The sequence below is a fragment of the Orycteropus afer genome, unplaced genomic scaffold (genome assembly GCF_000298275.1).
Source record: "Orycteropus afer afer isolate SDZICR_OR568_19922 unplaced genomic scaffold, OryAfe1.0 scaffold00013, whole genome shotgun sequence".
Classification (NCBI taxonomy): Eukaryota; Metazoa; Chordata; class Mammalia; order Tubulidentata; family Orycteropodidae; genus Orycteropus; species Orycteropus afer.
In genome coordinates this window covers 19,036,567-19,048,632 of record NW_006921600.1, presented here as the reverse complement: position 1 = coordinate 19,048,632, position 12,066 = coordinate 19,036,567, and the positions used below count along the sequence as shown (strand labels likewise).

General features: G+C 46.1%; 1 protein-coding gene across 1 annotated transcript in view; it reads right to left on the bottom strand.

The window, feature by feature from the left end:
• PLXNA2 (plexin A2) overlaps nucleotides 1–2,778 on the bottom strand; it is a 249,759-nt gene extending 246,981 nt beyond the window's left edge. Inside the window, exon 1 of the mRNA XM_007953098.2 lies at nucleotides 1,591–2,778. Coding sequence (XP_007951289.2) covers nucleotides 1,591–2,778 — 1,188 coding nt within the window. The remainder of the gene's footprint in view (nucleotides 1–1,590) is intronic.
• Nucleotides 2,779–12,066: the final 9,288 nt, after the last annotated feature.

Here is a 12,066-nt window from a genome sequence, read left to right as displayed (position 1 = left end):
CACTAACAGTTAACTAACATGCCAACCTTGGTGCTAATCTCTTCATATATTATCTTATCTGACCCTACCATGAGGTAGACATTCTCATTTCCATTTCACAGATGAGAAATCTGAAAGGTTGAGGCATTAAGATATTAGAAGCTAGTAAGTAAGACAAGTAGGAGCTCTGGTGGCATAGTGCATAAGGCATTTGACTGCTAACCAGAAGGCTGGTGGTTCAAACCCACCAGCCATTCCTGAGAAGGAAGGTTGGGCAATCTACTTCCGTAGTGATACTGCCTTGGAAACCCAAGGAGGGGTGGCTATGAGTTGGATCTGGCTCAATGGCAGTGAGTAAGTAAGACAAGTGGAATGGGAACCCTCGTCTTTATCTCATAAGCCTAAACTCTTAGCCACTGCATTATGTTGCCACCTGTTTTTATACCTCTTTCCCACTAGATTATGAGATCCGTGAAGGTAGTGATGTCTTTTTATGTTTGCATCCTCAGTGACTAGTACAACACTGGGCACTTGGAAAATCTTCAACACTTACTTGTTAAACAAAAGGAGGAATGGGTGGATGAATGGATGATAGATGGATAGAGGGATGGATGGATGAAGGGGTGGGTGGGCAGATGGATGATTAATGGATGGACGCATGGATGGAGAGGCAGATGGATGTACAGATGATTGATGGTAGAACAACAGATAGATGGATGGAAGGGTAACAGCGATGACTTAGATGACAGCATCTTGACTCTCTTATAGGATAATGCTCTCTGCTAATTTTAACTCTGCGGTCTTAAGGTCTGGATCCTGAGCTTCCTTTCCCTTCCCTTCACTCCTTCCTTGCACAGACTTCTAATTCTTCCTCTCTAGTTTATAATCTATCAGTCAAGCTCAACTCTCTTCTGATTTACATATCCAACTGCCTTCTCTACCCCATAACTGGGCACACAGTGGCCTATACGGCCCTGCAAGTACAGGATCTGGTACTGACCTCACCTCCTACCACTCCTTCTCTCATATGCTCTGATCCAGCTGTGATGGCTTCCTTGCTGTTCCTCAAACACTCCACACATGCCTGGAATTCTTTACACTTGCCCCTCCCTCTTTCTTTGCATGCTTTCTCCAGATACCTGCTGTTGCTCACTTCCCTACCTTTCTCAGTCCTTGCTCAAATGCTGGTTTCTCGGTAAGTCAACTCCTCTGGCACAGCCTCTCCTTCTTCCTTGCTTTATTTTCATTTGACATATTATATATTTTATGCAGTTTATTTGTCTTGCCTCACTAGCATGTAACCCTCATGAAGGCAGGGATCTTTGTCTGTATGGTTCACCACTGAAGCCTGCAGAGCCCGCAGTAATGCCTGGCTCAGTGTAGGCATTCCATATATATATTTATCGAGTGATTAAATGAATCAATCAATTGACAAGTGATTGGATTAGTAACTCTCTATGTTCACTGGTTATCACCTGATAACATGAACCTGAAAACCTCTCTCATTTTAGGCCTTTGGATGTTTAGGAGCAGGGTGGGCAGAAAGATATGAACAGGAAGTCTGAGCCTGGACCGAAAATCAGGAGCAGAGCAAGGTGAGCACCTCCTTACCGCCTTGGTGCACTGGACATCCTTCCCCAGCAGCCAGTTGAGCTCCAGGTTCCCCTCGCCATGGTAGCAAGACTGAAGACGCTCCTTGATCTGCAGGTTGATGGCACGGATGGGGAAGGCACAGAGGGCAGAATCGTCGGGTGGGTGATGATACTGCTTCTGCCCTTTGGAGAAGATAGCAAACAGTACATCATCCTGGCTGCTGATGTTGAAAGCCTGGCCAAGGGAGTCCCCAGGCTTGGCGAGGTAAGCGGCCTGCAGGAGGCGATATTCCACCCCAGCCCGTGTGCACCCAAAAGGCAGGGACACATACGAGTGGAACTTGGGGTCATCCTTGCAGAGACGCACAATGCGTGAGGTGTAGAAGAGGTCTCCGGCGGAGTTGATGGCCATGCCCTCGGGGGTCTCAGGCTGGACAGTGAGGAAGTAGACAAAGCCCCCACTGGCAAAGCCATAGATGTAGAAGATGTCAAAATGGGAGACCAGAGCCAGGGTGTCTGAGGGTATCTTGATAAGGGAGGAGACAAAATCACTGTGTAGCTCATAGTCAAGCATGGCTGAGGACTCAGGGTCACGGGGCAGCTTCCGGCTGGACAGGGTCGGGAAGTAATCCTGCTTTCCATCCACAGCAGTGCCGATGAAGAGCTTGCCATCCTCACCCTCAGAACGCACGATCACCCCGTACATGGTGCCTGTCTTATTGACACTGGACAGATAGTGCTCCTTCTTATGGGATGGCTCCACCAGGATGAAGAGGTCATCCAGCCTCAGCAGCTTGCAGACCCCCTGGTAGAGGCTCCCACAGGCCAGCAGACGGTTCTCAGAGTAGTCAATAATGAGCAGCTTGTTGACGTTGTTGGTGAGGGTGAGTACCTCGCTGCAGGGCTGCACAATGAGTGGTGGGTAGCAAGACTTGTTGTCTTCCTCTGGACCTGTCTTGTGAGCCACCTGGATGGTCAAGTTGCCCGTCAGCTTATACACCCTGTTGATAGCCCCCACATATACAGCCCCTGTTCCCCGGTGGACGGTCAAGTGGTTGAAGGTCCAGTCACGGTTCTCAGAGCGAAAGGTGCTGAACTGAGACATGGCAGCTGCTGGGCGGGCCAGCAGCACCCAGACCACTGAGAGCAAGACCATAGACCAGCTGTCAACCTCGGGGGCCCGTGGCCAGGGCCTCCTCTGTTCCATTCTGAGTAGGGCGAGGACAAGGAGATTGATCCTCTGAGCTCTCATCTAGTCCACCTTCCTGGGTTGGTCCTCACATGGTTCTGCAAAACACAAGGCAGAGTGGTCAGATGGAAAACCAGTTCTGGGAGAAGTGAATAGGATAGCTTGACCCAGGGTCCCAATCCTGACTAGCTCTGTGCATCTCTTCCTTCTGTATTTCAGTTTTTCTATTTTTAACATATTTTCTCCCTTTTAGGGATGTTCAGGGAATCCTATTATCTATTTTGGTCTCCAGCCTTTTTCGCTGTAAAATACTTTTTTACTTTACAAAGCATCTCTATTTCTGTCCTCTTAAGACATAATTTTTTATCTCCCTGAGAGGTTAAAAGATGGTTTAAGTTCACCCAGCTATTTGAACCTGGTGTCGGGACTAAAGCCAGTCTTTCCCATCCAATCCTCCCATCTGTAGGATCCCAGTGGAATGGAAATCTCTCCTGTTTTTTAACAGCTTGTTAAGAAGGCACTTCCCCAGGTACTCTGGGCCAACTACTCCCAGAGTCTAATATCACAAATAAAATTCCTTCTCATTTCAGACTTCCATCCCCTACAACTGTTGTGTTTCTTTACTTTCTCATGCGCTGTCCTTCACAGGCTGGGGGAAGAGCTGCCGACTGAAGAACAGTGCCCCTCACTCCCCCCTCAGTCTCTTCTTCTCCAGACAGAAAATCCCTCATCTGCAGCTGTTGAAACTTTATAGGAAAGTGAAATATGCTGTGGTCAGTATGATTGGGATTCCCACTTATTCTCCTCAAGAACTGGAAGAGCCCCAGGGAGATGGGCAGGGAACGCCCACCCCTCTTTGGGATAGGAGGATGCCCATCACCACCACTCCAGTGAATCAGGCTGCCAGAGCTGGGGAAAACTGCTTCAACTTCTGCTTCTGTGGCAGGAGTACATGGGGAGTTTGGTTCCTGGTTAGAGGGACTGGCTAGCTGAGTCCAGTGTCAGCCACCTGGACAAGAGTTCTGCATTTGGGGGAATGTGGGAAAGGACAAAGGGAAGTGCATTGAGGTTGAGTTTCTTTCCAGCCACTGCTTGGGTCTCATGACTGCTCATGGATCCATGAACTCAGCCTCTATCTGCCAGGCCCAAAATCTAAGCTCATTCCTCTCCCTCCTGACTCATAAACCCTACTTTTCCACTTCCATATTTCAAGGAAGCTGCCCAGAGAAGCAAGGTAGGGCTCCTGAAGAGAGCTTCTAGAGACTCCTGGGCAGGGATGCAAGAGGTAAGACAGCAAAGGCTGGCCTGTCATAGTGCAGCTCTTGGCTTTTATGGAGGGGACAGTGGTGGCAGGAGCAGCTGCTGTAAGATCATCTAGCAGAAGAATCTTTTCTCTCCAGCTGGACAGATTGTCCTACACCCTCCTCAGACAAGTCCAGACAGAACTCTGGGTGCATCAGGCAGCAAGAACGGAAACACCCAAGTGAAGGTTAGAGAATTCGCTCCAAGGCAGCTTAGGAGAGGCCTGCCCCTCCACCTCCCAATCTGGGTGGACTGGGTTATAATTAGAACAGACACCACCTTGAGAATGACCACTGCTTTTTTTCTTTAGAATTTCTCCTCCCTCCTCAATCCTGCATCCTAGAGCTGACAGCCATAATGGTGCCAGGGGTTGGTCCCACTTGATTCCCCTCCTCCAACAGGCTCCACTAGGATATTCTGGGGTAACTCATGAGCCCCCAGGCTTCCTTGGGAAGAGGAAGGCAGCAGCAGCATGAGGTGCAGGCTGACCTCAGCTCCTCTGACACACCTCTTCCGGCAGCACGAGCACACCGGCAGAGCTCCCAGCAGACTGAGCTTTCGGTTTGAACACCAAAGGTTATTTTTAGCTATGTCCTGAGGCCAGTAGCAGGACATGAATTCCTCAAGAGGAGCTGTGGAAAGGAAGTAATAGAATCCCCAAATTCTCCAGCTGTTCAGGGAACTGACTCTGGGTAGGAAAACTCCTTTAGCTAAAGGTAGAGATCAGTGTGTCCCACGGGGAGGTGTGAGGATGACAATTATAATGGTCGCCATTCTGAACGTGGGGTCCTGCATTTTAGAAAGTGTTCCCTGAGATGCTGTCACATGGAGGTTGTGGACAGAACACTCTTGCCTTCTCTACAATATACTGCACATATGTGTTGAGCCCGCAGATTCAGGAAGGGGGTTCTGGTAGCAGAGATAACATTAAAGACATAGTGTGAAGTTAACATTAACCATCTCACCTCCCTGGCCAGCATATTCCCAACTTATAGTTTGGAGAGTAAGTAGCTTTTGTTGGTAGGCAGAATTAGGAAATAAATTTGGGGCCCTGGGCAAGTCAAGCCTCATTTTCCTTTATGGTACAATGAGGATAACTATAGGACCTACTTCTCAGGTTGTCATGAGATAATGCTGGCACCCAGTGAGTGCTCAATTTATGTGAGTTACTGTTGGTATAATTGAAGCTTCTCCAGGAGACTCCATTTTATGAATCCTGCCAAAGCTCTTGACTTCTTTTTATTTATTTCCTTTTTTAAAAAATTGTGATTTGGGTGAAAATTTACAGAGCAGATTCACTTTCCATACAGTAGTTCACATACACTTTGTCTCATGATATTGACCACAATTTACCACAATGCAACAGCTCCCCTCCCACTTCCTCCGAATAGTTACCTCTTCCCTATGTCCATCCCTCCATGCACTCCAGCCCTCTGAACTGTCTCGCTGTGCATAAGCAGCCCTTCTTTCTCCCATGATTGTTCTCTCCAAGGAGTGTTTCTACCTTAGGTAAATGTTCAACTCATATGCCTGTCTTTTGTTTGGCTGGAAACCACAGGTGTGTGTTCAATTCCAGACCTGAAGGGCAGCTAGGGGCCATAGTCTCAGTGGTTCCACCAGACTCTATCGGACCAGCAAACCTGGTCTCTCACCCCCTTTTTTTTTTCTCCAAATGATTTTGAGTTTTGTTCCACATTGTTCTCCCTTTCTATCCAAGATCTCCTACATAGATCCCCATCCAAGTGGTTGACAGTGGTAGCTGGGTACCATATAGTTCTTCTGGTTTCATAGTCATATAGGCTGCAGACTGGATAGTGTACCAGTTGCTAGGACTAATTAATTCCATGAATTTTTGGTTTTCGTCATTCTTCTTTGCTCTGGACAAGGAGAGACCCATCACTGAATCTAGATGGCAGCTTGCAAGCTTTTAAGATCCCAGTCGCTACTCGCCAAAGTAGGAGGTGGAACAATGTTTTGTGTACTATGTTATGCCAATTGAGCTTGATGTCCTCTGTGACTATGGTCCCAAGCCCACAGGTTCAACTACTCAGTCTCTCTGGGTAGCTGCCTGTGACCAATCAGTGACTACAACCTTGCCCCTTGTCAGCTCTACTATACACCTGGGAATTCTGATCATTCACATAAACTTATAGGACCATTGTATGCCAACCCTATACATGTTCTTGGGTACACTCCCTGCTTCATAGACATACCTACTAGTTCAGCCTGTCCACCCATCTATCCACCCGTATACCCATATTTGCTTTCACTGACATTGCAGTACTGTATGTGCAGAAGGGTTCATCTTTGTTGTTTGTACCTCCCATGTACCTCTCTATTCTTGACTTCTTTATACATATTTTTTTGTCCTTTCCATGGGAATAAATATGGCAGCTAGCCCTTTGATCCCCAGTCCTGCCTGACCCAGTGAAGGGCTTCAGTCTGGGAAGCATGTGGTAAGAGAAAGGAGACTGTGTAGGAAATAGATCCAAGGTGATCTGTTTCGACAATCACTGCACAAGTCCCAACACAACCCCTCCTCAAATTGCAGGGAGGCTAATGAAGCACAGGGTCCCTGAGAGTTAGATGGTTTTCCCCAAAAGATACTTTCAAGTTCTAATCTCTGGTACTTGTAAATGTGACCTTATTTGGAAATAAGATCTTTGCAGATGCAGTCAAGTTAAAATGAGGTCTCACTGGATTAGGATGGGCTCTAAATCCCATATGTTCTTATAAGAGAGGGAAGTTTGGACACAGAGAGCAGATACACAGGGATAATGTCATGTGATGATGAAGCGAGAGACTAGAGTAGAGCATCTAGAAGCAAAGAGATGCCAAAGATTGCCAGCAACTACCAGAAGCTAGGAGAGAGGCATGGACCAGAATCTCCCTCAGAGCCTCGGAAGGAAACAACTGTGGACACCTTGATATCAGATGGTATTCACTCCAGAGCTTGGAGTGAATAAATTTCTCTTGTTTTAAACCAGTAAGTTTGTAGTCATTTGTTACAGCAGCCCTAGGAAACTAATACAGATGGTGAATAGGAAAACAGTTCTGCTGGCTAGAATGCATGGGGTTATGGAGCAAGATGAATGGGTAGGGGATTTGGGAGCCCTGGGTTAAAATTCTGCTTGTATCACTCATGAGTTGTGGGGCTTTGGGCTGGTCTAGCATCTCCCTACATCTATTTATCTTAAAATAAAGGGTGTTTGAATTAGCTTATCTGTAAGATTTCTTCTTTCTGGTTATTTCAGGTTAAATACTACCTTGAGACTTGATTCCTTTAGCTGTTAGAGTCTGTGATTCCAATAGCAATTCCCTTCATCTTACCTAGTGAGGCCAGGCATTCTCATGAGACCACCACAGCTGGGCTGTTTTCCTCCCACCCCTCAATCAGCATCTGATCTGGGACACTGCTCCTGGGGACTGGCCAAATGAATTCATTCCATGGGGCTCAGGAATTGCCCATCTGGGAGCAGCTGGCACTGCTACTGGATCAAGAAGAGGCATCATCTCTTTCAGGGCAGGGGCTGGCAGAGGAGGCTCACATTCCATCCTGGGAGTGTAGCTTTCATAAGGACAAGTAACTTCAATGGCAAGTAGAAAGCCTCTGTCTTTCTATGCCAAGGTTGATATTTCCAAGTAGCTGCTCCAAAGCCAGGCCTAAATGGAAAGGATAAGGCCTTGTATCCAAGTATAAAATGAGGGGGAAGGGCACTCATCTTTGTGCCTCTTACAAGGCAGTGTAGTGTGATGGTTGTATGTGCAACTTAGATGCTTGTACTCAAACAGAACCTTTGGCTGTGTAAACTTGGTCAAAGCACTTGCCCATTCGGTGATGCTATTCCACCATCTAAAATGGGTTTAGTACAAGTATCTACCTCATGTTGTTGTTGTTGTTATGTGCTGTCGAGTCAGACCTGACTCATAGTGACCCCTCCTTGGGTTTCCAAGGCAGTATCACTATGGAAGTAGATTGCCCCATCTTCCTTCTGAGGAGTGGTTGGTGGGTTTGAACTGCCAGCCTTCTGGTTAGCAGTCAAATGCCTTAGGCACTATGCTACCAGAGCTCACATCTACCTCATACGATTATTAAATAAATTTATATATATATGACACATTAGAACAGCACCTGACCCACTGTCGTGTTTAGGATACATTAGTCTTTAATTTTAGCAATTTATTTGTTGATATTTCCAGCTCCTCACCACTGGCTCTACTTTAGAATCCATGATGGACCTCAGAATGAATTTTCCATCCTCAGACTGGTAGAAGCCTCTTACCCTAACTTCCCACTAATGTCAACCTCAGAAGTTAATAACTGTTAATAACAATGCCTCCTCCTTTCTGACACATCTCCATCTAGTTGACAAAGTCGTATCATCACATACATACTCAAGAGCCCAAATTTGCCTATTCTACAGTTTCTCTCTCCCCCACAACATCTCCAACCAGGACATGCTGCTCTGGGACTCTGGCCCTATGACAGCCTCCCAGGACATCATATTCTGAGCACTCTCGATGCCAATTAGAGGCCAAACTTGTCTCTTTGGGAAGCAAGTATCACTAAATATTTTATTTGGAGGGCCTGATGATACCTTCTCCCTGATCAGGCTTCAGAAGGCAGGTGTTGGTGACAGCTAGTAAAGGCACCTAATACTTTCCTGATCAGCTGCTGCTGCTGCTGTTGTTGGTGTCAGTGGCAAAGCATGGAAGAAGGGACAATTGGGCATTTCCAGTTCAGCTCAAGGAGGGATTCTTTTCTTCTTACTGTTCTGCTCTGTTGCCTTTCTGGAGATCTGGGTACTCACGCCTCCATGTTTTCTCTTGTTCTCCATTATTGCAAACGAAGCTGGTAGGCAGGAGTTAGTATCAGAATTATGATTCCCCCTACCTCCAACTGAGTCAAAATTCATATTGGTTGATCTCAAACCTCTGGACTCATCTGAATCTCCATCATCACAGTTAATGTCCATTTCTATCATCACTGACACCATCATCACCACCAGCACCATTATTGCTATGGTATTTTCATAGCAATAGTAAATAGTGTCTGTGGTAAAGTTTGTGTGTCAACTTGGAGGGCCTGGTTGAGTCGCTGGGCAGCTGGATGTAGTTATTCCCCATGGTTAGACTGGTAATTAATTCCATGGTGGAATCTACTGGAGCAGCTGAGTAGCTGCTTTAGGTATGTGGACTGCTTCCAGTATATAAGAAGAAACTTTAGGACGGTCTCCAGCTTTTGACATGCTTGAATCTTGTATGTAGCTGAGTCGTTATTCAGCAGCCTGACATGTTATCTGCTGATCTTGGGACTGTTAATGGGACTTGAATCAATGGACTGCCATGTGGTTTGGTAATTTCGGGACTGTACCATTTTGTTTGTCAACCTTGGGCTTGTTAGCCTCAGCAGCCAGTAGCTGCCTGAGTGAAGAGACATCTCTAGCTTCAATGGGCCAGGAGCAAGAGGCAGAGCTGGACCCCAAGGTTGAGGGGTTTTCACCCAGCTCCTAGAGCTTGGCACTTTGAATGTGGACTTCTAGCCTCCAAAACTGTAAGAGAAAAAACTCCCGTTTGTTCAAGCCATCCATTTATGGTATTTTCTGTTAAAGCAGCATGAGAGGTAACCAAAACAGTACCTGTTAATACTGCAGCACCTATTAGGTGGCAGACACAACCAAGACCCTGAGGAGTCAGATGAGACAGATGAGATGGTGATGGAGAAAAGGAAGCACAAAAGTGAGGGCTGTGAAGGCAGAGAAGGATTCACCTCAACCTCCTTCTCTCATGGCAGAGGGAAGCCTGGCCTCTGCCCTAACTCTCCTTTGTAAATAGCAGCAGTTTAGAAGCAGGAATTCAGAGTGAATGCTGAAGGTAATTTTAAGATTACACAAATCGACTACTTTTTCAGATGAAGAAAACAAAGCCCACAAAAAATAGATTATCCAAAGTGACCCAAAATGAGTTAGAGACAGGTGCAACTGGAACCATGGCCCAGTGACAAAAAGGCCAGTGTTTTCTCTAACACACCTGCTGCCTCTGTCCTAGGCAGAAGGGTCCTGGGTTTTGGCTATGTTCTGCTTTGAGGTTGCCCTGTTTAGGGCAAAGAAGGTGCCTCCTAATGGTAGCAGCCCCAAGTGGGCAGAGCTTGGGGCCTGGACAGGAAGTTGGTGCTCAGGGAAGACTCAAAGAGGTGAGGGATTAAGGGCTAAGAGGCATTGGCAGAATGGCTCTCTTCCATGCTGGGGAGAACAACCACTCCTAACCTGCTCTGTTGTTGTTGTCAAGTCAGACCCAACTCATAGAAACCCCTTCTTGGGTTTCCGAGATTGTATCACTGTGGAAATAGATTGGCCCAGGCATATGCCACACTCAGGAGTTGTGCCTACACTGTAGCTTGGGAGTTATAGTGTCCCATGCCATCTCTTTGGACAAGAGGCAATCTCATATATAGGTCAGATTTAATCTAAGCCATGGAAGTTTTTTTTTTTTTTTTTCCCAAAGAGTTAGAACTGTAGCAGTAGTGACTAAAGTTAGATATTAAGAAGGACATCCTATGAGAGAGACCCAGGTAGTACACTACCAAGGAGATTATGGAATTTTTGGAACACTGAATTTTCCTGACAAGTGTCTACCATAAACGAAAGCAGGTGATGGCGAGTTGACTCTGACTAACTTATGGCAATCCCGTGTGTGTCAGAGTAGAACTGTGCTCCATAGGTTTTCAATGATTGAATTGAATCACCAGGCCTCACTTCCAAGGTACCTTTGGTGTACTTGAACCATCAACCTTTCAATTAGCAGCCAGACATTTAACTTTTTGTGCCACCAGAGACTCCTGACAGCTGTCTAAATTTACCCAGAGGCAGGGGATTGGTCCTGATGACTGCATAAGACTCCTTTTGGATTTGCGATTTCTATGAAATAAACTGCAGATGAATAAAACATCTACATGTGAGCATCTGGGACCCCAGCTCTTCCCCTGCGGGTTGAATGGTACTGAAGTACCCGTCTTCATGTCACTTGAGCAGCTGTACATGCAAACATTCCAAGAAGTAATTCTGTCTAACAGTAACCTCAGAGGTAGTCCAAGCACGTTGGGTAACACAAGGTGAGTGAGAGGGCGAATGCAAAGGCCCCTGGTAATGCTGACAGCTGAAAGGCCTCAATTAGAGTGAAAGGAGTTATCTGGTATTTAAATAATTATTAGATTGAAGGAATAATCATGGGTTTGAGCTGATTTTTTCCCCCATAGTCACCCCTATGGTGTCTATAATATTATTATTCAAATGCCCATGATTCTTATTGAGAAGAGACTAAGAGAGAGAAAGGAGTGGAGAAAGGATGAGGAGCTAGGAGGGGGTGGGGAGAGAGACTCACTTAATCTCCATGTGACAGGGACTGCAGGAGGTACAATTAGGATTAGTCTTTTTCTTATTTCAGCTGTCACTCATGCACAGACACCAAAGATTGTTATTAGTGTATTTTATGCACGCAATTTAAAGGGAAAAGGGGGAGGAGGGGAGGGAAGAGGGGGAATTTCCTACAGAAAATAACAGGACCAAAGGAATAATTTAGATGTCATTGCTATACCAGCTGTGTTTGCTTCATTAATCGAATGTCATTTTTCCCCCCTAGTTTCAGTGCTGTTACATGGAGCTAAGCGGCTATGGTAAGCAAAGAAAAGATTGAAGTTGTCAGGGATTTCAATTTACTTGGGTCCACAATCAATGTCCATGGAAGCAGCAGGCAAGAAATCAAACAAGTTATTGCATTGGGCAAATGTACTGCAAAAGACTTCTTTAAAAGGTTAAAAGCAAAGATGTCACCTTGAGAACTAATTTGTCCCTAACCTGACCCTAGTCATGATATTTTCAATTGTCTCATATGCATGCAAAAGTGGACAATGATAGTAGAGCTGACAAGGGGCAAGGTTATGGTCATTACTTGGTCACAGCCAGCTACCCAGAGGGACCGAGTAGTTGATCCTGCGGGCTTGGGACC